This window comes from Anolis carolinensis, unplaced genomic scaffold, assembly GCF_035594765.1.
Source record: "Anolis carolinensis isolate JA03-04 unplaced genomic scaffold, rAnoCar3.1.pri scaffold_8, whole genome shotgun sequence".
Classification (NCBI taxonomy): Eukaryota; Metazoa; Chordata; class Lepidosauria; order Squamata; family Dactyloidae; genus Anolis; species Anolis carolinensis.
In genome coordinates, this window is record NW_026943819.1 from 24,366,110 (window position 1) to 24,392,964 (window position 26,855).

The 26,855-nt window shown below is 42.6% G+C and overlaps 3 protein-coding genes across 9 annotated transcripts in view; 2 read left to right on the forward strand and 1 right to left on the reverse strand.

Annotated features, from left to right (window-relative positions):
* Positions 1-33: 33 nt before the first annotated feature.
* On the reverse strand, positions 34-5,827 carry thyn1 (thymocyte nuclear protein 1). 4 transcript variants are annotated; one of them, XM_062961350.1, is made up of 8 exons: positions 5,678-5,827; positions 4,650-4,722; positions 3,930-4,123; positions 2,833-2,901; positions 2,294-2,386; positions 1,869-1,964; positions 1,078-1,228; positions 34-257 (listed from the first exon to the last, which is right to left on the reverse strand). In XM_062961350.1, exons 2-8 carry the CDS (start codon positions 4,690-4,692, stop codon positions 214-216), a joined length of 690 nt encoding a protein of 229 aa, XP_062817420.1. In that variant the 5' UTR covers positions 4,693-4,722; positions 5,678-5,827; the 3' UTR covers positions 34-213. The 4 variants fall into 4 exon arrangements, with proteins under 4 accessions (XP_062817420.1, XP_062817419.1, XP_062817421.1 ...); XM_062961349.1 differs by having other exon boundaries at positions 5,639-5,795; XM_062961351.1 differs by having other exon boundaries at positions 3,930-4,115; positions 5,639-5,781.
* A 125-nt stretch (positions 5,828-5,952) lies between these two features.
* On the forward strand, positions 5,953-16,275 carry acad8 (acyl-CoA dehydrogenase family member 8). Its single transcript, XM_062961346.1, has 11 exons — positions 5,953-6,120; positions 8,198-8,298; positions 9,458-9,627; positions 9,712-9,821; positions 11,227-11,303; positions 12,200-12,337; positions 13,029-13,164; positions 13,480-13,577; positions 13,747-13,899; positions 14,588-14,690; positions 15,595-16,275. Exons 1-11 carry the CDS (start codon positions 5,970-5,972, stop codon positions 15,645-15,647), a joined length of 1,290 nt encoding a protein of 429 aa, XP_062817416.1. The 5' UTR covers positions 5,953-5,969; the 3' UTR covers positions 15,648-16,275.
* A 3,256-nt stretch (positions 16,276-19,531) lies between these two features.
* Positions 19,532-26,855, forward strand: part of glb1l2 (galactosidase beta 1 like 2) — a 48,940-nt gene continuing 41,616 nt past the window's right edge. For 2 of the 4 annotated variants that reach the window (XM_062961468.1, XM_062961469.1), the window contains exons 1-2: positions 19,532-19,719; positions 21,381-21,485. In XM_062961468.1, coding sequence (XP_062817538.1) covers positions 19,547-19,719; positions 21,381-21,485 — 278 coding nt within the window. In that variant the 5' untranslated portion in view covers positions 19,532-19,546. The remainder of the gene's footprint in view (positions 19,720-21,380; positions 21,486-26,855) is intronic. The other 2 variants (XM_008119526.3, XM_008119527.3) reach the window with 1 other exon arrangement.

Here is a 26,855-nt window from a genome sequence, read left to right on the forward strand (position 1 = left end):
TAATCAATACGTTCTTGATTTTAAAACACCTCATAGATAAAATATGTTTTTATTTGGAAAACAATGCAATTTAACTTCAAACAAAGGCAACCAGTAGTTAACACAATACGGTTCTAAAGACTTTCAGCTTCCTTTCCCTTAGCATTTTGTAAAGCAATTGTCCAGAAGCAAACTGTTAACGTTTCAGCCAGATCGGCGTATTGCAGTCATTTCTTAAGGCTTTTGCTCTTCAAGGCTCAGAACAAACTCAAATTCCTCTTCAAAAGAAAAAGAAAACATTGAGGTCAAGTGGGTTATTTGCTAAATATTGCTGGTTTTGGAACACTAAGGTTAACATTTCTAAGCTCTGGCTTATTTACCCACTTCGGTATACTATGGCAACCAAGAAACCAAGCATAGGAGAAATCAAATCCATCCAGTTAATAGACTTTTACAAGGGTCCTTCCCATGAGCTGAACACTGGCCAGTTGACCAGGCAGCCTATAGCTTGGAAAAACGAAATAAGATAATACATTGATTTATGAGTAAGGAGGGTAGTAATATTTTACTTATTTGTTACCAGGTCAAAATTGGGCTTCCCAGCAGTTCAGAAGCCCTATTGAGAAAAATAACAGAACCAAGAAGAAATTTGAGAAACATACTGGGAAACGTCCAACAAGAGAAGGACGAGATGGACACCCTCCACAGTTTTGGTCCTAGTTCAGTGTCTTGAGCAGGCACTTGGGGAGATGGCCTACAACAGTGTTTCTTGGGGGCAGAATCATTTTTTTCCTTTAATGTGCCAGGGATCAGTTCTATATTTATGCTCACTGGTGAAATATTTCTTTCCTGGAAACTACAGTGATGGCTCAACAACCGGCAAAGAAGGAACCACTATTTTGAGTAGAACTGGCCTCTAAGATCCACATCCAACTCAGTTTCATCCGAATGATAACAATATTGCTGAGTCCTAATACCAGAACTTGGAAAAGCTTGATATTTCTTTGGAATCATTTATCCCAGAATCCGTCTGCTAGAACCACAGCAGTAGTTAAAAAAACAAAACATCAACTTTTCCAAGTGGTGCTTAATTCTTACCGTCTGTCAGGGGTTGGACAGAGAGCCTCTGTCTTGTGAAAAGAGACATTGCTTTTAAGGGTCCTCCAGAGGTTTTATGTGCCTGGTGCTGGACTTTCAGTTCAGCCAAAGGGATAAACCTCTTGGTCATGCGCACAAACTGGACATCAACCTGCAAGTCCAAAAGGAACCGAATTAATACCCACATCGGTTGGTTTTTACTGTTATTAGGAAAAAATGGGATTTATATACCAAGTTCTGGTATTAGGGCCCAGCAACATTCATATATATTAAATATATGTGTGTGTGTAAAGGTAAAGGTTTCCCCTGACATTAAGCCTAGTTGTGTCCGACTCTTTGGGGTTGGTGCTCATCTCAATTTCTAAGCTGAAGAGCCAGCGTTGTCTGTAGACACCTCCAAGGTCATGTGGCCGGCATGACTATGGAGCGCCGTTACCTTCCCGCCGAAGCGGTACCTATTGATCTACTCACATTTGCATGTTTTTGAACTGCTAGGTTGACAAAAGTATCAATTGCCTAAGAAAACTCTGTAAGTCAAGAAGCAATGTGAAGGCACATATAAAAGATACCATTGGGTGTCTTTTGGCTCAGATTAACCACAGGATTTGGACAGATAAAGCATCATCCTCCACTTTCAATATAAGGGGTTAAGGTTCACCACGACTTTCCTTCTCAGTGTGAGGAACAAGCTAAAAATCAGGAACAGTTCCACTGCTTTCTCCTAAATATTTGGGGGTTTTTTTGCATTTGAAAACTAATAAAAAGGGAAGCGCCAGTGAAAAGTCTCTTACCATAAACCATTTGGGCTTCTCTTTGGTGCTGGACGCATCATAGTGAGGGTCTTTTTTATCAAACTGGGTGTGATCTGGATAGGCCTCCTGCACTATCTAGATTTGAAAGAGAAGTGGATTCAAAAAATGAAATGAGGAAGGCTTGAAGGTGCTCAACAGCAACGACAACAAAGAGTGCAAACTCTGCACCTTAACTACAAGCGCTCTGCTATCGCTGTCATGTTCAAGGATGGATTTGCTGCAGGTTATTCGGGGAGGTTGAGAAGGAAGGGCAAGGCAACTCAGAAGGTGAAGATGTGGCTGGACTGGGCTCTAGCGTTCACTGAGATTCACCCAATTATTCCTTTTGTGATTCAGAGCCATGTCCTGCTATTCCCAAAAGCTCGTGCTGATACTTTCAGAGCAAAATACTAAATAGATCTTACTTTGACGATGCCAGCGATCCCAGGCTCTTTACAGTTACTGTGGTAGAAAAAGGCTTCCTGGCCAACTTTCATATCCTTCAGGAAATTCCGTGCCTGAACAAGGAAGGAGGACAGAAACCACTCCGTTCACACCTCAAGAAAGAAGGATTACATGGCACAACATGATGGCTGATAGAGACCGTCACAGTTCATGTTCCTTGGATTTTGAATGAGAGGACATGAACAACAAGGACCAAAAAAAGTTACTGTTGGACTACAATTCCCAAATCTCCCGACCAGGAAGGCCATTGGGGTTGTCACACTCTCTCAGCCTCAGAGGGAGGCAAAATCCCCCCTCCCCATTGAAGAAATCCCCATGATAGCTTTGCTTGGGGGTCGATGTAAGTTGGAAATGGCTTGAAGGCACATGACAACAAAGAAAATACCAGCCCTCGTCTTTTGAAAGACTTATATGAGGTTGTAATACCTCATTTATTCCATGTTTTGCTGCTTCAAGCTGAAATACACACTGAAGAATGAAGAACCTACAGATGTTTTACCTGATAATTCCTGACTCCATCCCAGCATGCTGTCTGGTTGGGCTGAGCTTTTAAGTCTTCAATGCCAAACTGCACAATCATAAATTGAAAACATAAATTATTCTACTGCCCTTTTGGTTAGGTTTTGTTTTAAAGCTGAAGTCTGATACACCAGAGTAAGGAAATACAATGACTGCAGTCATAACAACAATGCTGTTTGCAGTCCAAACTTCAAAATTGCTCATTCAACTGACTTCTATGGATGTTTGAGACTTTTAAGAACATTTGCTAAAATTGTAATCCAACTCTTGGTCACAATCATAGTAGACCCACTGAATGAAGGGGACATACACATCTATTGATTTAACAGTGAGCAATGATGCTATATTATAGTCTTGGCAGGAGTTCTATTGTTTTCTAGTTATAGTTTCAAAGTTCTCATTCTATTTCCTCTTTACCTTTTTGAAACATAAGACTCAACTTGGATATGAAAGCTAATACCAAGCTCTGCTAGGTCTAAATCCCAGTTTTAGCCCCATTTACAGCAGACACACTAGCAAGCATATTACAGTCAGCCCTCCACATCCACAGATTCAACCATCAATAACTTAAAATACATATATTTCTGAAAAATCCCAAAAGCAAACTTGGATTTTGACATTTTATATAAAGGACCCCATTTTGCAAAGCTACTGTACTGAATGGATTTGAGCATCCATGGGTGTTGGTATCCATGGAAGGTCCCGAAGCCAAACCTCAATGGATGTCAAGGACACACCACGTTATGTTGTATTTTTAAGTGTTTCGGCATCGAATTGTTGCCAATTGTACGCTGCCCTGAGTTCCTTTGGGTGAGAAGGGCGGGATAGATATATTGGAAATAAATAAATAAATAAATAAATAAATAAATAAATAAATTAGGTCCCATGGGCCATGTGTGGTCCGAAACCTCCACTTTTGTTGTCCCTGAAACCCATGACAATTCCCAACCTCCACCCTTAAAGTTTGAGTTAGTTTCAGTTTGATTTTGGGAGGCGAAAATAGGCTTATACCTCTTGTCGCATCATTGAGATACATGTACACAACATTACCTTTGCCATGAAGCATTATTGACTTACTTTCACATCCACTCCTTTTTCAAACCTGCTCTCAGGCTCGGATTTCATAAGCCAGTGGCTATAAGTTTTCTTGCTTCCTTCTGGCTTATCCTTTTCTGATGCCAGGACTTTGGTCATGCCTTTTGCTGAGCTGGAAGCATATCTCTTCTTTGGGGTCTCAGCTTTGGCTACTTTAGAATCGGGTTCCTTTGTAGCTTGAAACAAACAAGAATTAAAAGGACGCAAGCCAACCTCAAAATCCAATTATCACAGGGACTGGAAGTAAGGGAAAATCTTCTTTAAGCTATTGGTGTTTATACTTTGGGAAATGATTAATAATAATAGGAGAGCAGTCTCTTTTTTAAGCCACCAGAAACAAAAGATTAAGGCTGCATTTGCACTGTAGAATTAATGCACTGACACCGATTTCACTGCCTTGGCTCAGTGCTATGGAACCATGGGCATAGTAGTTTTGCAAGGTCTTTTAGCTTTCTCATCAAACTGCAAAAGGATGGTAAAAACATCAAAACATCCGGGCATCCCCTGGGCAATATCCTTGCAGACAGCCAATTCTCTCACACCAGAAGCGGCATGCAGTTTCTCAAGTCGCTCCTGACACACACGAAAAAATCAAACTGAACATCCCAGGAGTCGTGACTTTTAAAGTGGTCTCTAACTGCCTTAATTCTATGTTGTAGACGCACCCTTAGAAGAATAATTGAGCCTGGTTTCCATACTGACCTGGTAATGCCCCTCTGCCTCTCTTCTTGCCACGCAAAGGCATTCTTCAACCTCTTCCAAGGCCTTGGGGCACCTGTGAAAACAATCTCATGGATCACACTGCAAATCCACAAAGCATAGGTCCCTTATGTGCAAATTCGATGCCCTCCAGTTTTATTGCTCCTCTCCCTGATTGCAAGAAACAAATTATGCAAGCGAAAACAGTGATGGAACATAAAATGCAAAACGAAAAACATCTTGCAAAACTAGCCATCACAGTTCCATTTCCACTTCTTTTGTGCCACTTTTCAGTCAAACGACCTTCCAATTTAACCAATCTAACACACGCGATGGAACAACAGCAACAAAAATCTGAGGAGGGCTGAAGAGGTAGAAGCAATCAAAAGGCATGGATAAACCATTTATAGAAAATTATTGAATTTGGGCTTTCATGGCTCAATACTAGAAACTGATTGCTTAAGTGAAAATGATGCTTTCTTTTTCAACATAGACATGTACAAATATATCAACACCGACCTGCAATTTCTAGCACTCCTTGTTATCGGCGTCTATACTGTACACTGAATGCACTTTGACAGCACTTCAGCTGCCACTGTTCAATGCTATGAAATCCTAGGAATTGCAGTTTTCCAAGGTCTTTAGCCTTCTTTTCCATGGAGTGTGGATACCTCACAAAATTACACATCCCAGCATTCCACAGAATTGGGCTGTGGCAGTTAAGGTGGCGTCAAATTGCATTAATTCTATTAATTCTCATTATGCTGTTACTTGCCTCGAACCACGAGGAGAAGTGGGTAAGAAATAGAATTATTATTATTATTATTATTATTAATTCTACAGTGTAGGTGCAAAGAACTTGAGCTCACTCAAGGAAGTGAGCCAGGCTGCATAGTGTTAATAAATGCATTTTAGTAAAAGCCAATGCATAAAGATCATGCATACATATCACAAACCAACTGTAGCGCAGGAAATCAAAACACTTAATGTACCTGATATATATTTGCAGTGGTAGTAGGAATATGAGATACCTGGATATTTCCTCTTTATGCTTGCAAGTCCACTGCTCCCAATCCTCTGCAAGCTAGCTTCCTCCCACTATTTCGATATAATTCGGAGGACAAATAATTGTTATGCAAACCACCTCTGCGCCTTTAAGGCCGGCTCCCACTTTGTGACCAATGGGAAGACACAGCCTGAGAATTAAAGAAACAGTAGACCTAGAGGCCGGCCGCGTTACCTCCTGGGTGTTGTAGTCTATTGGTATCGACACCCGATAGAGAGCAATGGCAATGTGCACTACGGAGAACTACAACACCCAGAATGCTCCGCGGCTTTCATTCCAGGACTTGGAAGCTTCTCTGGCCCAAAGCGCTGGCCATGGCTTGGAGGGGCTGCTGCCGGCTGGGGCTTCGCTGGAGGCATGGCTGGAGAGAGGCAGGCGGGCGCAGAGGGATTGCCTCCTGCATTGACCGTAAGGAGATGGGGATCCTGCAAGGCTCCTTGGCTGCATTAAAAGGCGGGCGGGCGGGCAGGCAGAAATCCAACAGGTTCTACCTTTTCTCTGAGGTTTTATTGCAGGAATGAGAATCATCCAAGGCTCCTTGGCTTTATTCAGTGGGTGGCAGGCAGAAATCCTACAGTTTGTACTTTCCTCCTAAAGGACAAAGCTATAAGCAATATGGAACGATCCTTCACTTTGTTAGTTGTGCGACAGGCAGAAATCCAACAGGTCTCCAAATAATAATAATAATAATAATGCAGACAGTGCAAGGAAACCGATGAAACCATTGATCATATCCTCAGCTGCTGTAAGAAAATCGCACAGACAGACTACAAACAGAGGCACAACCATGTGGCCCAAATGATTCATTGGAACTTATGCCTCAAGTACCACCTCCCAGCAGCAAAGAACTGGTGGGATCACAAACCTGCAAAAGTATTGGAAAATGAGCACGCAAAGATACTGTGGGACTTCCGAATCCAGACTGACAAAGTTCTGGAACACAACACACCAGACATCACGGTTGTGGAAAAGCAAAAGGTTTGGATCATTGATGTCGCCATCCCAGGTGACAGTCGCATTGACGAAAAACAACAGGAAAAACTCAGCCGCTATCAGGACCTCAAGATTGAACTTCAAAGACTCTGGCAGAAACCAGTGCAGGTGGTCCCGGTGGTGATGGGCACACTGGATGCCGTGCCAAAAGATCTCAGCCGGCATTTGGAAACAATAGACATTGGCAAAATTACGATCTGCCAACTGCAAAAGGCCACCCTACTGGGATCTGCATGCATCATCTGAAAATACATCACACAGTCCTAAACACTTGGGAAGTGTTCGACTTGTGATTTTGTGATACGAAATCCAGCATATCTGTCTTGTTTGCTGTGTCATGCAATGTCGTTGTGTCAATAATAATAATAATCTTCATTTATCCCCACCCCCATCTCCCAGAGGGACTCGGGACGGCTTACAAAGCACTCAAAGGTGCAACATACACAATACAAAAAAGGCAGAAACAATAACACGAAACAATCACAGCCAACATAAATATCTCACTCCATAAAACCTCTTGGTTAAAATCAATAAAACACAGCATGGCTTCAGATATAAAACAACTAGAGTCAATTTAGTATGTACAGTGCTTGGTGACATATATGGTTCTTCACATATTTATTAAAGGCATCTAAATATGGTCGAAACAACCATGTCTTCAGTTGTGTGAAGTGTAAGTCTGGTAAGCATGCAAAGCTCCTGGACTTTTCACATGTTGGACAAGGAAAAATCTAACCAGTCCTAAATTTTCTCCAGAGTTTGACGCTTTACTGCAGAGATTCGTGATCAAGTGTGTGAAGGCCGGTGCTTTATTGCAGGAATAATAATCCTGCAAATCACTTTGACTTTTATCAGATGTGTTGAGTGGAGAAATCCAACAGGCCTAACTCCCTCTGCGAAAGTTCATGTGTTACTGCAGGAATGGGAATCATGCAAGGCTCCTTGACATTATCTGATGGGTGACAGGCAGCAGTTCAACAGGCCCTGCTCCGAAGGGCAATGCTTCATTGCAAGGTTGGGACTCATGCATGTCTTCTTGAATTTATCAGATAGTTGACAGATGGACATCCAACGTTTTTTCCAACGGGTGATGATTTACTGCAGGGATGGGAGTCCTGCCACCCTCAAGATATGATTTGATTGCAGTTCCCATCAGTCATGGATTAGGAATGCTGGAATTGCAGTCTAATAATAATAACATCTGGAACAGTGGTTCGCAACCTGTGGGTCCCCAGATGTTTTGGCTTTCAACTTCCAGAAATTCTAACAGCTGGTAAACTGGCAGGCATTTCTGGGAGTTGTAGGCCAAAACACTTGGGGACCCAGAGGTTGAGAACCACTGATCTGGAGGGTTGCACTATTATTTAAAACAGTTGTTTTTGGTTAGACTCTCTTTAGGCAAGACATTCCTCATGCTTAACATTGAATCTTATCAAATAACCGTTCCTTATTTTTATTTATTTACTGAAAGCATTTTCCTCTTGCCTCGCAGCCTCCATGGGTCTGACCGAAGAACAGAAGGAGTTCCAAAAAGTGGCCTTTGATTTTGCTGCCAAAGAAATGGCCCCACACATGGCGGAGTGGGATGAAAAGGTGAGAGTGCAGCTCTTTCCAAAAATGACCATTTCAATAACAAGGCTTAATATCCCATTAAAAAGGGGGGACTGCATAAGAGTCAGCAGCCCTCCACCGCACCTGCTGTTTGCAAGTACTGCTTGGATCTCTGCCCAGATTTGCTATCTGGAGCTGCTATTTACTAGAAAATATTTTTAGATATCCATTTTCTCTCCCACTTTATAAGTGTTAGCTTATGTAAATTATGTCACTTTTCCTTCCATGACCACTCCAAGGCATGTAGGACAAGGTTGAGATATAGGACATTTTATCCTATTTGGAGAAAAATAGTCCACTTTTGAAACTTTGGACCATAACTCTCAGGTTGGATCTACACTGCTGTATAATGCAGTTTGGAACTAACTTATATGGTCAGTGTAGACCAATATAATACAAATCGATGCAGCTAAACAACATTATATGAGTCGATACACTGACCATATAATGCCGTTTAGAATTGCATTATATGTCAATATAGATCCAGCCTCAGAGTCCCCTCGCCAGCATGACTGTATTAGGGTTTGGAGATTTTAAACCCCAAAATATCTTTCCTAAGATTTTCCTTCATCTGATTTTGTTCAATACTTTCTAATTATAAGCAAAATGCTGAGCAATATCAGTCTAGGAAATGTTAGGTAAAGGTAAAGGTTTCTCCTGACGTTAAGTCCAGTCATGTCTGACTCTGGAGGTTGGTGCTCATGTCTATTTCTAAGCCGAAGAGCCGGCGTTGTTCACAGACACCTCCAAGGTCATGTGGCCGGCATGACTGCATGAAGCGCCGTTACCTTCCCGCCGGAGCGGTACCTATTGATCTACTCACATTTGCATGTTTTCGAACTGCTAGGTTGGCAGGAGCTGGGGCTAACAGCGGGCGCTCATTCCGCTCCCAGGATTTGAACCTGGGACCTTTTGGTCTGCAAGTTCAGCAGCTCAGCGCTTTAACACACTGCGCCGCCACCAGAGGTTTCCTCAATATGAGTGTTTTTTAATTTTAAAATATGGCACCTTTGATCCATATTCAAAACACAAGAATAATTAAACGAGAAAATCAGACGCCTTGTTTAACAAATCCTTGAATTGATTTTGGTTATGCTATGATTCTTCTTCTTCTTCTTCTTCTTCTTCTTTTTTTTTGCAGGAGATTTTCCCTGTGGAAACCATACGGAGAGCGGCTCAGCTGGGGTTCGGGGGCATCTACGTGAGGCCAGACGTGGGGGGATCTGGACTGTCCCGCCTCGATACCTCCATCATCTTCGAGGCTCTTTCAACCGGCTGTGTCAGCACAACTGCCTATCTCAGCATCCACAAGTGAGCGAGTGAGTGCTGGGGATTCAGGTAGGGCTTCACCTCAGGCCATCTCCGCCATGATGGTTTTTGTTCTCCTTCCGATAGTATGTGCGCTTGGATGGTCGACGTCTTCGGGAAGGAGGAGCAGCGGCAGAGGTTTTGCCCCTCACTTTGCAGCATGGAAAAACTGGCCTCTTACTGCCTGACAGAACCAGGTGAGAGACGCAAGGGAGACACCCATATTTATTTATTTATTTATTTACAGTATTTATATTCCGCCCTTCTCACCCCGAAGGGGACTCAGGGCGGATCACATTACATATATAAGGCAAACATTCAGTGCTTTGACATAGAACAAAGACAAGACAAACATAGGCTCCGAGCTGGCCTCAAACTCATGACCTCTTGGTCAGAGTGATTGGTCTTAGCTGGCTGCAGCTGGCTGCCCTCCAGCTTGCTCCACAGCCCGGGCCTAAATGCTAATCAAGGTGACTAATTGCAGCATTCATACTTGCTGCACCAAGACTATTCACCGCTATTCAACCTGGCCAACCAAGGATTCTGCAAGGTAGAAAGCAGCCAGGCTTGCAAGCAGCAAGGCTATTCAGTGCTGTTCAACCTGGCCAACCAAGATTTCCCCTAGATAGAAAACCCATAGGCTGAGCAGAATCACCTCTGAGGTCCATTCAAATCGGATGACACTGTTAAGTGAAGCTAACAGACACCAGGCATGTTAGTAATTGTGGGAGTTGAAATCGAAAACATCTGGAGATCCCAAGTTTGCCCATGCCTATACCCAAGAATGGATGAAGTTTGAAACCACTTTAACTGCCAAGGCTCAATGCTATGGGATACTGAGAATGGTCATTTGTATCACACCTTTCCTTGAGAAGGCTAAAGACCTTGCAAAACTACTGCTCCCATTATCCCATAGCATTGAGCCATAGCAGTTGAAGGGATGTTAAACTGCATTAATTCTGTTGTGTAGCTTCTCTAATATTTCATTTCTGGTGGCTTAAAAACAAACCAGATATCTATATATCTATATATCTATCTTGAAGGCCTTTATAAATTAAATCATGATGAACAACAACAGCAATTGTTATGATTATTTATTTTGAATAGTAATTGTTTGTTGTTGCTGCTACATTTCTATCGTATTCTTTAAATTATTCACTTTGTTGTTGCTGCTTTTGTTATTAAACTGTTGTAGCATTTCAAGTGTTAGAAATGCTTTGTATTGAATCTATAGTTCAACCTTGAAAGGCAAATCCATCTTAATGCAGCCTACTATAAGGTGAGCCAGTTCCCACATTTAGGATAGGATTGCTGAGGCTGAGAAAGCTACTTACGTTAAGCCATCCAATGCATTCTTGGCGAGGAAGAGAACTGAACCAAGAACTCTCTAATTTATCTCTCTTTTTCTTTAGCTGCAATGATTGATCCAGAGCTAAGAAAGTAAACCACTCACAAGCCTACCCTAATTCCTCTCTACTTTCCTCTAGCACTTTGATCCAGTATGCTTTTCTGGGTAAAGTGTCCCAAAACATTTTTCAGACTAAGGATTCTATTCCCTTTTTTTCTTTGTTTCACTCATTTGTTTCTCCCTTCTCCAAACAGGCAGTGGCAGTGATGCTGCGTCTTTGCTAACATCGGCCAAGAGGGACGGAGACAATTACATCTTAAATGGTTCCAAGGTACCAACTTCTCTTTGTAGAAACAAAAGGTGTAACAACAACAAGAACACCACTTGAAATAAGTGAGATCGTCACTCATTAGGGGAAGGCCAGGTTTTAGTTTCTCTGTTCTGCAGTGTTGAAACAGGAGCAGCCCCACTCAGATCCAGAGCTTGGGGAAAAGGTGTATTTCGTCAATTAAGTTTATTTTGTGTTTCAACCTCTGAGGATGCTTGCCATAGATGTGGGCGAAACGTCAGGAGAGAATGCTTCTGGAACTTGGCTATACGGCCCAGAAAACTCACAGCAACTAAGTTTATTTTATTTTTCCTCAGTGGTGCTTGAAGGGGAAACAAATATGGCCTCGCATGACCTAACTGGCTAACGTGCTTGTACTGTGCTACTCCATATACAGTGCCGGGCTGTGGCGCAGGCTGGTTAGCAGCCAGCTGCAACAAATCACTCTGACCAAGAGGTCATGAGTACGAGGCCCGCCCGTGCCTGCGTCTTTCTCTGTCTCTGTTCTATGTTATGGCATTGAATGTTTGCCTTATATGTGTAATGTGATCCGCCCTGAGTCCCCTTCGGGGTGAGAAGGGCGGACTACAAATACTGTAAAATAAATGGGACCAGTTTTTGCGATTTCATTTATCCACATCTGACAAAATATGTCTTCTCTAGGCATTTTCTAGGTCTTCTGGGTGATTCTATGGTACACTTTTGCCAGAAGTTGGCCATAGAATTGCACTGGGGGACCTAGTGATGCCTAGAGATTCTGGGAGCTATTGTCTAAAAGTAAGTAACTTTTCCAAGCTCTGCCATTTGCAACAAGATCTTGTTTCCTCTGGTTAGCAGAGCTATTGGAGAAGATTCTGCCAATGTGTGACAATTTTTTCCTCTTGTCCTTCTTGCACCAGGCTTTCATCAGTGGCGGCGGAGACACCGATCTCTATGTGGTGATGTGCCGAACAGGAGGCCCGGGCCCTAAGGGCATCTCCTGCCTGGTGCTGGAGAAAGGGACCCCTGGATTGAGCTTTGGAAAAAAGGAGAGGAAGGTAAGAGAGTCCAGGTGCTGTTGAGATCGACAGAAAGTTGTACTGTGGAACAGTACTGGACATTTTCTTTTGAATTGGAAAATAGTGCTTAATTAAGTTATATCTCAGCATTCAAAAGCCGGCCTGGTGTCATTGCTTTGGGCATTGGACTGTAACTCTGGAGACCAAACCCTCTCAGCCTCAGAGCAAGACCCTGTTGTGTGCCTTCAAGTCATTTCCAACTTTTGGCAGCCCTATCAGGTTTTTTTTTTTGGCATATCATCATGGAATCATAGAGTTGGAAGGGACCCTATTGGAACCCTATGGGACCCTATGGAAGTCCTGCCCTGCAGGAAAAGCACATCCCAACTCTGTTTAAGAATTTCCAGAGGAAGAAAACCCACCACCTTCCAAGGCAGCATATTCCATTGTTGAACAGTTCTTACCATCAAGTTGTTCTTCCTAATGTTTAGGCAAGATTTGTTCAGAAGAGGTTGGCCACTTCTCTTCTCTGAGGCTAACAGTAGGTTTCATAGCATAAAAGTATACTGAACTCTAAACTGAGAGTCCATATTTATGCTTAAATGGAACATCCCATCCAGAGAGTTCAGAGAGCCACCTACCTAGCTGTCACTTATTATGTCTGTTGGCTTTGGGTGCAGCAGTTCCAGCATCTGAACCGGGTGTGCATTTCTCCCTTCTTCTCCGTCAGGTGGGCTGGAACTCACAGCCGACCCGAGCTGTGGTATTTGAGGACTGTGCTGTCCCAGTAGCCAACCGCCTTGGCGAAGAAGGCCAGGGCTTCAACATCGCAATGAAGGGCTTGAATGGAGGCCGAATTAACATTGGTAAGAGTCACAGGGAAGACAGAAGTATTGGCCATGGTGGCTTGCATCCCAGTGGGAGTAGTGGTTCATCCTGGATTTCAATGTGAATTTAAAGGAATTCTTAGGATGGTGAATCTGTTTTTAGGGATAGGTCCTGTGGACAATTCTTTTGACATTTAAATCCAGATGCATTATGCTATATACAGAATCCATTGTTCGTCACAAAATGTGCGGCCAAGGTGACCCTCGGTGTCTCTTCTAACTTTTGGTTTTATGTTTCTGAATGTAGTGCAAACGTTTCTTGAAAAAAGAATCATCCCTCTCCTTCCTCCACAGCTTCTTGTTCTTTGGGGGCTGCCCATGCTTCGATCCTGCTGGCCCGGGATCACCTTAAGGTCCGTAAACAGTTTGGAGACCTGCTGGCCAACTATCAGGTGAATATTAAGTGGGATCTTTCTGCCCGTGTTTCCTCCTCACATTGACTTCTCCTTGACCTTGCTTCATTCTCGCTGCCCCTGTGAAGCAGGCCAGGTGACTGAGTCCGTTCTCCTCCTGCTTCCTATTATTTTGTGATCCGAAACCTGACACTGTGTCTCTTGACAGTACCTCCAGTTCCAGCTAGCCGAGATGGCCACCCGCTTAGTGGCGGCTCGGCTGATGGTACGCAATGCAGCCAGGGCCCTGCAAGAGGAGCGGGAGGACGCTGTGGCCTTGTGCTCTATGGCCAAGCTGTTTGCCACGGATGAATGCTTTGCGGTAGGTTGCCAAAGCTGGGAAAGTTGACTAGAGAGTCATGCTGTAAGACCTGGAGGGAGAAAATAGTTGAGATTTTTTAAATGTAAGGCTTTTAACTTTTGTGGAAGGCTTGTGCCCCTAATCCAAGTGAATGTGGAAGGCTGACTATATGTTTTGCTTATTCAAATCATTGTGCAGTAGTTTGTGCACTTGGCCACTAGATGGTATGGTTGCATTTTTTTATAATGCTGGTGCCTAGTTAAAAGGCAGTTTTGAGAAATGTCCCTAGGTTTAAAAAATACCTGAAGTCCTATCTTTACTGACATGCAATGCAGTTTCATAGTGCAGTTTAATAACAATAACAATAATAAATCAATTTATAATATATAAATAATATATTTATTTATTACCTGCCTTTCCTTGTGGCTCTAGGCAGGGTACAACATATTTGAAACAAAAAGATAAAACTCTAGGCTCGTCTAATGCACTTCAATGCAGTTAAACTGCATTATGAAACTATATGGCAGTGCAGATAGAACCTAACATTGTATGAGAAGTGCTGAGTTTCAGACCTGAAAAGTGTGTTTTTGCAGTGCTCTGCCTTTTCAGATGGTGTTTACAACTCTGTCCCTTCTTCCTCTTCTGTACTCCTTAATTGTGAAGTTCCTGCCATGGCTCTCTTAATATAAATGCATCTTCTTCTGTGCAGATCTGCAACCAGGCCCTGCAGATGCACGGTGGCTATGGGTACCTGAAGGATTATGCCGTCCAGCAGTTTATGCGAGATATTAGAGTGCACCAGATTTTGGAAGGTAACTCATAGAGTGCAGTGACAATGGTCTTGTCCATATTTGATGGGTCACAGCATCCTAAGCTCCCCTGATCCCCTTTCCTCCCTGACACCAACTGCAGTGTGCAAACCAGGTCTCATAAACAAGTGCTATAATGAAAAGAAAGCAAAGATCTTTAGGATTCAAGATATCTGGTCTTTGGCCCCATCTACACTGCCACAGTATTTAGTTTGAAACTGTATTATATGGTCACTGTAGACTCGGCCATTTAACCGCAGTGAACTGCATTATATTAGTCTATACTGACCATATAATGCAGTTCCATATGGCATTATGTGGTGGTATATATGAGGCCTTTGTTTTCCACTGCTGGTATTCTTTATTTATGGGTGTATTTAACCCCATGGAATGCAAAGTAGTGTATAAGGTTTTAAAAACTCAATGCGATTTTAATACAAGTTAAAACACAACCAAATTATACTTTTGATTTAAAACACACTCACACAGGCATTTGGGGAATAATGAGAGGGGCAGCCTGCTGGGTGGTATTTGAGAGGTTAGTTTTTAAGTGTAATTTTAGTTGTATTTTTTTTAACTTTTGGATCCATGACACACACACACACACATACATTTTTGTATTCATATGTATTTGCTTTGTTTTCAAATCTATTGGGTGATGGCATGGCATGGCTAGATGCCTTGAGTCCCTACGGGGAGGGATGAAAAATAAGGTAAATAAATAATAATAAATAAGGGAGTTTCACAACTTGGGAACCACTACAGAGAAGGCTCTGTTTTGTGATGGGACCAAGAGAAAGCCTTCTTTTGCTGATGTCGGGCCCTACAAAGAGATATTGTATGCAGTGCCAGTGCCAACAATAACATGTTTGAGAAAAATGTTTCTCTCTGCCTTCTCTTGCTGTAGGTACCAACGAAGTGATGAAGATTATCGTGGCCAGGAGCCTATTACAGGAATAACTCCAGAGTTGGATTTCTTGCACATTGCACTCCAAAAGAAGACTGATTTTTTTTAATAGCCATCAATGGGGAAGAAGTGATGGAGCTGCACTGGGGAGAACTGTCTTTCCTGAAGGCAGCTCAGTTAGATATTCAGCTCAAGGCACCTTTCTGTGTTTCTGTACTGGGCAGTACTTGGTGGACACTCTCAATCGAGTCTTTTGTGTTAGCTTTAACAATCTGCTCTGACTTGACGTTACAAAGCACTGGCTTTATAACATACTGGTCTCCCAAAAATCCTTTCTAGGTATGGGAGCTGATTGGTTCAGCATTTCATGCCTATGGCCACATATCATACCACAAAGGCCTTTTAAACTCTGCCTTTTCCCCCTCTTGGGACCTGTCTCCTTTTTCTTAGGTCAAACAACAGGGAAAATGTTAGGAAAGAGATCTCTCTTTCTTGTCTCCTTTTGATTCTGGCTAATGATTTTTTTTTTAATTATCGGACCTGATGGTATTGCGGCAGGAAGTGCTTTAGACGCACCGCAATTTTCAGCTATCCAATAACGCAAGGATTTGGGAGTGCTGATTCAAGTGGCTTTCCTTCTCTTATCCACAATGCTGGAATCAATAAATGGTTTTCTCCTTCTTCCTCTCTCTTTCTATTTCTTGGAGAAATTATCCTAATGAGCCAACCTTCTTTGCACTTGTTCCGTTCCTCATTTGCTTTTGCATTATTATTTTGCTTTTTGCATTGCATTACTGATCTTTGTAAGGGCCCTGAAGAATTAAGGTCTTCAGCAGAACGCCCCAATAATAATAATTTATTTGTTACCTGCCTCTCTTTGTGGCTTGAAGCGGGGCATAGCATAGTTAAAACAGTAAGCTACAACAAAGCAGTATTAAAATACATGACAGATACAGGTAAGATGTATAATTATCCATTTAATTTCAAAACTTGAGTATGACTGAACTGTATGGTAATCTACTCTTTCAAAGACTTGACATGTTCAGTGGGATGAAGTCTTTAGGCTATCCAAAAGGGTGCATTTATTTGATGTGGCCACGTAGTGGCGGCAAAGGACAGTACATTGGCACCACGGAGTCCTGGCAAAGGATTATTCATCATGTCAGAAGTGAATTAAGAATGCAGTTATAATGTATAAAAAAACCACAAAGTAAAAAAAGTTGGCATTATACTAAATTTCCTCTGACCAGAAGCAGGCCACTTCGAGTGTCTCCAGTGTCGCTGTAAGACGGTCCTCAGTTGTGCATGTGACGGGGCTCCGGCTATATTGTAGAAAGTAGTCTGTGGTTTACTCTTTTCCACACTCACATATCGTGGACTCCACTTTGTAGCCCCTTTTTCAAGGTTAGCTCTGCATCTTGTGGTCCCAGAGCGCAGACTGTTCAGCGTGTTCCAAGTCATCCAGCTTCCTGTGTGCCCAGGAGGGAGTTTCAGCTGGTCTCAGCCACTGATTGAGGTTCTGGGTTTTAACCTGCCACTTTTGGACTCTCACTTGCTGAGGTGTTCCTGCGATTGTCTCTGTAGATCTTAGAAGGCTATTTCTTGATTTAAAGACATTGGCATGCTAGCTGATGTCTGAACAGAGGAGGGGCTCGAGATGTCAATGCCTTGGGCCTTTCATTACTGGCTGCTAATTCCCGACGGATGTCAGGTAGTGCGGTTGAACAGCATAACTTCTCCAGTGGTGTATAGCGTAGACATCCTGTGATAATGCAGCATGTGTCATTAAGAGCCACATCCACTATTTGAGTGTGGTGAGATGTATTCCACACTGGGCATATGTTTTCAGCAGAGTAGCCAAGTGCAAGGGCAGATGTCTTCACTGTGTCTGGTGGTGATCCCCTGGTTGTGCCAGTCAGCTTTCGTATGATATTATTTCTAGTACCCACTTTTTGCTTGATAGTCAAGCAGTGTTTCTTGTAAATCCAGGGTAACTTGCAGGTGTTTTGGTGTGCTACAATGCTCTAGTGGGATTCCTTCCCAAGTAATCCTCAGAACTCGATATGCTTGTCTGTTCTTCAGATGGACAGCACGTCTGTATTTTAGATGGATTAGGAATCAGCTGGTATTTCCTGTAATATGCAGTAGGAGCGCCTAAAGCTTTGGAGAGCTTCTGTTCAACCTTTTCAAAGCTCCCTGCTTGAGCAGTGATGGCATGATCGTCAGCATAGATGAAACTCTCTGTTCCTTCTGGCAGTGGCTGATTGTTTGTGTAAATGTTAAACATGGATGGAAAAAGCAGGCTCCCCTGAGGCAGGCTGTTCTTCTGTCTTTGCCATCTGCCTCTCTGACCCTGGAACTCAACAAAAAGCTCCTGCTTTGTTTTGTAGCAGGTTTTCTATGAAGCGGATAAGGTGGTAATCCTTTGTGACAGTACCATAGCCAGGATTTTGATTCCGGGGGGGGGGGGGGGGGGCTGAGTCTGAGTGAGAGAGGATCTACCCTAGCAAACATTTCGTATTGTTATCCCAATACCCCCATGCATATGGGATATATTGAGCATGATGATATGAATAAACATAACAGTTTAAATAATAAATGCTACGTACCAGTAAGGCCTTCTTGCGGACCACCCTGAGAATTTTTTTTTGGGGGGGGGCTGAAGCCCCTCAAGCCACCCCCCCCCCCCCAGCTACGGGCCTGCTTTGTGTTATAATTTTTTTCAGGAGGCGATGATTTACAGCAGTGATTCCCAAAGTGGGCGCTACCTTCCCCGATGGGCACTGCAGTGATCCAGGGGAGGGGCGGGGCCTCTTCCCAAGTGCCGGAGACAGGGCTGAGCCCCTGAGGTGCCTGTTAGAACACGAAGCGGAGCTATAGGAGTGGGCGTGGCTTCTTCCCAAGAGACTGAGACAGGGCTGAGCCTCTATACCTCTCCTGAGGCGCTTCTTGGGACACAGAGGGTGGAGCTAGAGAAGGGGACGGGGCCTCCTTCCAAGAGCCCAAGACAGGGCTGAGCCTCTACCTCTCCTGAGACTCCTTTTAGGACTAAAGGGCGGGGCTAGGGGCGGGGCCTCTTCCCAAGAGTCTCGTATACCTCCCCTGAGGCGCTTATTAGAACATGGGGTGGGGTATAGAGGCCCCGCCCCCGCCTCTAGCCACGCCCCCTGTGTCCAGGACAGGGATAGAAGCTCAGCCCTGCCTCAGAGCTAGTAATCCCACCCGTCCCGGTCCTGACCGCTCTTTTGTGGCCCCGCCCACCTCCCCCTCCCAGCCCTGCATCTTAGACTAGGGGAGAGGTTCAGCCCTGCCCACCCCCTCTATGTCACGCTCCCCTTTCCAGGGGGCGCTGAGTAATATATGCAGAAGAAGTCTCCAGAGTTTTATAAAGATGGCACAAGAAAGAGATAGGTCTATAGATTTTTGGATCCTGAGGATGATGGGGACTGTTGTCCGACTCCCCTAAGCCCCAGAGAGAAGGGTCAAAGCAAACTGAGCCCTCTGCCTTGGTAAACATGCTGAGCAGGCCTTTGATGTGGGGATGTTTATATATTTTAATTGTTTTGTAACCTGCCTGGAGCCATGAGGAGAGGCGGGTACGAAATAAAATTATTATTATCAAAAGGGATCCTCTGAGCATATGCAGAGTGCTTCTACTCCAGAATAATGTACTTTTGTAGTCACACCCCTTGAGCAAAGTACAGTCTCCCTCAAGGCCCTCGTCTCCACTCAACCCCTTGGCCTGATAGTATCGCCATGGCAACAGGTGAGGAGGCGGGAAGGAGGTGCGGGCAGGGCGGCGTGACGGATTGGACAGCCCTCCAATCAGGAGAGGGATCCCCGCCCCGCCTTCTTGGGAGCGCAACCATCCAGCCCCCCTACTCTCCGTGAAATCCCCGCCTCCTTTTCCGCTGTAGCCAATGGTGGCCGGGCGCCAGCCCGCCTTCCTCCAATGGGAGGAGCCCGAGTTCGTAGCCGTGCGCCAATGGTGGGGGAAGCCGGAGTCCCTGGTAACGGGACCGGGCCGGACCTCCTTCCAGGGATGTGGAGCTGCGGGGGTCGGCGGCGGCGGCGGATCTTGGGAGCCGTCTTTTTGGTCCTCATGGCGGCGGTTGTGGTGCGCAGGTGAGAGGGAAGCGGGCCGGCTCAGCGTTGAGGAGGAGGGGCGTGGCCGGGAGCCGGTATGCTAATCAAGCCCCGCCCACACTTCTAAGCCACGCCCCACCGCGCTGGCCTCATCGGAGTTGGAGAAGGGGGCGGGGCCTCTCTTTTAGGCCACGCCCACCGCGCAGGCCTCAGCTGAGGAAAGGCCCGCGGAATGCTGAGAAGGGGGCGTGGCCTGAAGCCGGTATGCTAATATAACCCCACCCCTGGGCGGATAGGCCACGCCTCCTACATTTAAGTAAACCTCCCCTGACATTTCTTTTTGACAGTGCTTCCCAAAGCTTTGGGCCTCTAGGTGTTTTAGACTTCAACTCCCAGAAATCTCAGTCAGTTTACCAGCAGTTAGGAACTGTGGGAGCTGAAGTCCAAAACACCTGGAGGCCCAAAGGTTGGGAACCACTGCTCTATGGTAATTGTAAAAAGTCATTAATCACAACTTTTGTAAGGTTCCAGACAGAATGGCTATTGGTCTTACTTTCAAGGGGATTGTAGGTATTATAGTCCAAAACAAAACAAAAAACCCAAAACTTTTGTCCAGTTTGATTCCATCTCCCTCTTTATGCTGTTGGTAGGCTTTTCTGAATCCAGATTTATGGGGAAATCCATGTTAAACTACATTCTATGGGTCTCTACACCAGGCATGGGCAAACCTTGGCCCTCCAGGTGTTTTGGACTGCCACTCCAGGTGTTTTGCTGAAGTCCAAAACATTTGGAGGGCCAAAGTTTGCCCATGCCTGGTCTACACTGACCATATGATGCAGTTTGACAGTACATCCAGCCCCAGTGAGGGCCCATCTATGCTGCCATATAATGCTTTTTGAAATTGCATTATATGGCAGTATAGATCCAGCCCTGGTTAGTCTCTAAGGTGCTACAACAGGCATGGGCAAACTTCAGCCCTCGAGGTGTTCTGGACTTCAACTCCCACAATTCCTAACAGCCGGTATTCTGTTAGGAATTGTGGGAGTTGAAATCTAAAACACCTCGAGGGCCCAGGTTTGCCCATGCCTCTTCTACAAGATCTACTGATATTCCAGATTCATATTTGTATGCCTTTGAATCCTATATCCTTGTAATGTTAACCCAGGGTCTCGTTGTTAGCATTATTCAGGTTATTTTTCATTATTCATATCAGAAAACAAAGGCGCTTTGGTTGGCCAGAAGAGGTTTCTACACAAACTCCTGTCCAACCCATATGTGCCAAAAAGCTGAGAGCGGTCAAAACAACCATCACTGATAAATGTGATAGGCTTCACTATTTCTGTTGCTGAGGATAGCAAATTGAATGAAACTTGTTTCTACAAGAGAGAGGAAAAACTCATAGAGACAGAGGGGGATCCAAAAGCCACCAAAGCGTGGTCTGCAGTTCTCTCTCCCTTGGGATTATTGCTAACACAATAGCTGGAAGAGACCCCAAAGGCCATCCAGTCCAACCCCATTTTGCCACGCAGAAACACACCCTCAAAGCCCTCCTGGCACATGTCATCCAAGCCTCTGCTTAAGAACAGAGAAGCAGTATATTCCATTGCCAAACAGCTCTCACCATCAGGATGTTCTTTCTAATATGATATATACCATATATTACAACATAGGATATAATATATGATAATATATATTTGCAGGCAGGAGAGGAATATGTCACTTTACAGACTTGGGAGGGAACATATGCCTTTGACTTTACTCTCTGATGGAGGAAGGAAGGACCAGTTCATCTTTTCTTCTATTCAGTATGTACCTGCAGTGGCTTGCATATAAGTTGTTAAATATAAAGATCGGCTCAAATTGTTAATATAGATGCTAGTTCCCTCTAGTATTTAAAAATATTGGGGTTTTTTTTTTTTGAGCTATTGTTCCAGAATCCTTTGGCCTGGTTGGATGTTAGAGGTAAGGAAGTATGTTTTCCAAGGTTTATGATAGTTTGGAAATATTATTATTATTATTATTATTATTATTATTATTATTATTATTATTTTGCAAATCCAGAATCTCTTACCCATTATATTCTTCCCTTGCATCATAATGAGTGTGTCTACAAGCTACTGGATTAATGCAGTTCAGTGCTTCTTTAGGAATCATGTCTCTGTGCTATGAAATCATGGAAGTTGTTGTTTGGTGAGGCTCCAGCACCTTTGGTAGGAGAAGCTCAAGAACCCTATAAAACTACAATTCTTATGATTGCATAACACTGAGCTACGACAGTTTAGGTGATGCCAAACTGCATTGATTCGACAGTGCAGATGCACCCAAAGTTTACAGTGACAAGCAGTGAGATCTGTTGTCTCTGATAGGTATTTCCATATTTACCACTTGATTTATTCTGCAAGTTATCCTTCTTTGAGATCTCAGTCTTTATGGCACAGGTTTATTGTCTTTTAATGCATTCGTTTTTCCTTGCCGTCAGTCGTAAATAACCACATTTTGAAGTTTGCGCAGTCTCTTTGATTGATATGATGGAAGTGAGCCAGGTTTTTAACCCCAGCCAAACATACCATAAAATCCTCGTAAGGAAACCAGTTAAATCCAGACTCTTCTTTTAGGGAGCTGCCATCTAGGCCACAATGCAGTGGTACACGTTTTTCCTAAGGATGCTTCCCTATCTACACTTAAAGCAGATTAGCAGCCCAGCTCTAAACATTTTAACTCAAAGCTAATCCGCATTGATTTCAGCAGGATTTGCTTCCAGTCAAATTTGTAGGGGATTGCCACCTAAGTATATTGTAAATGTTGCTATCATTGCGTTTTGAACATCATGGCGGATGTTCAGATGAAGGATCCCTCCCTTTTCAGAGCGTGGCTTTAAACTGCTGTATGAGTTGGTAATGACAGATATTATGTTATAAATAAATTAATTGGAAATGAAATAGGGTATCAACTTGTTTTTGATACCAAAGAGCCTACTCCCTTTAGCTAGAGTTGTTGATAAGAGAAAGACAGAATGTACTCACGTTTTTTTATTTGCTTTCTAATCCTCAGTGAGCAGTAAACTAACTTGACTTGTGTTTTTGTGAGTTTCTAGATAATATTATCAACAATATTTTTTCTATTTATTTTTATTTGTGTATTTTAGTACATTTACATTATTTTCCAATTGCATTGCTTTATTACATTTTGCCACAATTAAAAACGGGACAAACACAGATGCTACTGTGAGAAACAAATTAAATATCAGATACAAAAATAACTCCATAACATTCCCCTTATCTGCTCCCCGTCCCTTACAACTAAGACTAACAACTAAACTATATCACCTTTAAAAAAGATCTAAAAAGTAATAAAAACAAAGTAGAAAATTTATAAAACCATAAAAAATGCAACTTGCTTTTCCCTTCCTGAAGCAAAGGCAACTATCAAACTATACTTTTTGTTTTACTTGCTGCCATTTTAGCTTCTGTGAAATAGAAACCAATATATTTCAAATTAATGCACAACCACTAGTGATATCCTAACAACTTGTCCATTTTAACTAAGGTTCAGTTCTTTAAAAAATAATGTTTCGTTCAACACCTTGATATTAATTTGCATTCTTTTATATTGATTGTTAGCCTCCTTGAGTCCCTACATTGACAACAGTAAAGGAAATAAATAGAAATAATAACTGGTGATATTAAGAAATCCATGTACAGAGAACTCACTAGATATGTGTTCTGGGTAGTTTGAGACGTGCTGGAGCCATGCGTCATTCTACTATTTCTGGCATGTACTAGATTTCTGGTCTGTCTAATGACTTACTTTAAAAATGCATCTCTCCCCTACTGCCATAAATACATCTTCTCAGTATATTTTAATGTATTTTTTCAACGTTATTAGAGCTGTTACACATTTTGTACATTTTCCAGTATATATAATTTCTATCATGCATATACCCATGAAAAGTAACTTTCCCCTTCTTCCTAATAACAATAATCAACATAATAAAGTTAAAATAGACTTCCTTATATATTATTGAAAATATTATTGTTATCCTGATAACTTCTTATCTGGATGTACACTGCCATATACTGCAGTTCTGCATTATATGATCAGTGTAAGCTAGGCCCATATAATGTGGTTTACAAGGATCTGCACTGATTATAGAATGCAGTTCCAAACAGCATTATATGGCATTTTGATCTAATCTTCAACATAATCTTCATTCTATCATGTTGTCTTAATATTTTAATCTTCAGTACTCACAAGGATATTTATTTCCTTTTTTTTTTGTACACTGACCTTACAGGATGCAATCTGTTCCATAATTCTTAGATCAAGCAGCCTATAATTTATAGCAAATACCTTTTTGTAATATCTGTTTTTCTCATAGTAGTGGGTATGTTGTTCATTATGCAAGCAAAATAATGCCTATCACAGTGTTTCCTAATCTTTACTCTCCCAGATGTTTGGGACTTCAGCTTCCAGGATTTCTGACCATTGACCAAGATGGCCAGGGCTTTTAGGAGTTGAAGTTTAAAGCAACTGAAGGACCAGTGTTTCGGAACCATTGGCATATAGCAAAGAAATGTGTTATCATACTGATGCATCATGTATTCCTTTCAGATTTCTAGAAGTGCTTCTTTTATTTTCTGTGGTGTACTGCTCGTTGACCAGTTTTGTATGACTTGTTCAAACTTTTGAATAGTAATCTAATGCACTAGATTGTTGTAGATAAACCCGCAGTGTCTCTGGCTAGCTAAGAAGGCTATAAGTCTTTGGGAAAAGGGACACTCTCTTCCCATTCCCAACATAGGAAAGGCAAATGAGGCATCCTTAGCAAAAAAATGTTTGTTTTGCATGCTGGTTTCAGGAAAAAGAGCAGCACCCTGAATATAAACTAGACAGATTGCTGGCAAAGTGAACAAATGACCTGTTCGTTCTTACCAATATGTTTGCTCACCTCTACACCAGGTACTATTTTCTTCATTGTTTCAACTGGGTATGTTCTGAGATCAGCCCTACCGATTGTAAATAGATATGAAAGAATGGAGAAATTCATCAACCATGTGTAAAGAATCAAAGATGACAGTTGTTAAATACAGCTAGAATACAATACCAGTGAAACAATGGTATAGCTGGAACTAAATGCGTGGATTTAGCCTTCAGTATTTTTATCAGATTGCAGGCAGTCTCTCTAAACTGGTTTTTTGGTTTTTCCAAAATGCTAAGACAGACGAAGAGGCAGATTTGGTTCTATTAGAAAGTTGGCTTTAATGTCAGCCGAAGAGACAAGTTAATTCTCCCAAAGTCAAAGCACCTAGTCTGCATTGGGTCTACCCTCTTTTTCAGACTTTTATCCAAGTACTGTAAAGAGAAACTAATGAACCGCAAAGAGGGGTACTCATAATGTAATCTAGCATATGATGTGCTATGACCAAGGATTGATTATGCTCTATCATACCTTTATTTGGATTGACTATAATTCCATAATAGTGTAGCAATCAGTGTAAAAATGAAGAGTGGGGAAACCATCAGAATCCAAATGCTTAGCTAGATGTGTTAGCCATGCTTTGGCAATGAGACTTGTCATTTCAGTAAGTCTGTGTGTACTGTGTGAGTTATACTAGGCCATGAACTATAAACTCTTCTCACTGCCTTCCTCCTGAGAATTTTGAAGCCTTCTTTCATCTGCAATCATTTGTAAACAAAGCGATGAATGCAGTCAGTTGACTGAGATTTTGAAAGGAAATGCAGGTCCCCATTCAGAGCAATACAGTGTGAATCCATTGCATCATCCCTCGAGTGCAGCTATGCCTTGGATTTATACCACCAGATCTTAGTGATATATGCACATACATTTCTGAAAACATGCAGAGCTTTTTAGCTAGATCGGGAGTTTACAAATTATTGCAGGCTCTGCTCTGTTTCTTCCTCCCCTTTCAGCCGACCAGTGCTCTTACTCACCATTTATCATCTCATGCTCCTGGATTTATCCTTTTCTTAGTCGGGTCAGCTTACCTACTTTCCTCTGTTAAAGCTGAGCAATTGCCGCACAACCCAGAGGGGGAAATGTGTGTCATTGGACCTTTTAGTGTAACTCATATTGGGTCAAGGTCTGCCAGATCTTAGGTACAAATTGATCGGTTGTGTTGTGCCCCTGGTTGGAGCAACCACTGCAGAGTATTAAAGAAGCATGTGTAATCTATTTTAACCTATTTGAACCGGCTTCAAATGTGTCCAATATACAGCCATAATTTCTGCATTTTAAAAATCATTTTGATAAGCATTGTTCTGTATGCTCTCAAGAATAACCTTATAGTTCTGTAATTCTATGATAACGATAAACATGCATGGTACACTTAGTTGGTTAGAGGAATGATGAGGAATAGGTCTAAGGGGCATCTTATTATATTTAAAATGAGGTGTTGACTACAGTTTAGCACAGGGATAGGAATTATATTCCTCCTGGTTTGAATGTGGCTCCCAGTGAGGTTTTGCAGTCTTTCTTTTCCTGGTTAAAAAAATAATCCAAAATTGAAAATTATGAAACGTATGTCTCCAAAAGTGATGGTTCTCCTCTTAAACAAGCCAAATGTTATGACAGTATAATGAGTAGGTTGTTTTATTTAAACAGAAATTAATCATCACTCAAAAGAGATGGCATTTACAAATGCGTGTCTTTTTGCAGGTGTGTGTGTGTGTGTGTGTGTATTGTATATGTATTGCACTTATTCTGGAAGAGCCGAGGTCCAAAAATGCTAAAGCAGGCGGAGAAGGAGGGTATTTCCCCTGCCAAATCAGTCTATGTCAAGGAGAGATGTTCCCCAGAAGGCTCAGTAGGAAGGGAGGGAAGGTTGCCACCTCTGGCTGGTTATGATTTAAGGGCTTTAGACAGGTGTTGCACATAATATAGCCATTCCTTGTCTATCATAAAAAGTAATGGGTAAGGCAATACCGATTGCCGGAGCTATAAATCAGTTCCTGAATCAGGCTAATGGGAGCTTGACCTTGGCACTTGCAGGTGGGGTTTTATACACACACAGAACTCTTTGATGGATGACAAGCTGATGTTTTATCATTTATTCTGTGTCCTGGATCTAACTTGTCTAATACTACATCTGCGATGGCTTTTTAAAGCTGTCGTATCAATCTTTGGCTTATATGAGTTCTTTGGTATCATTTCTTCT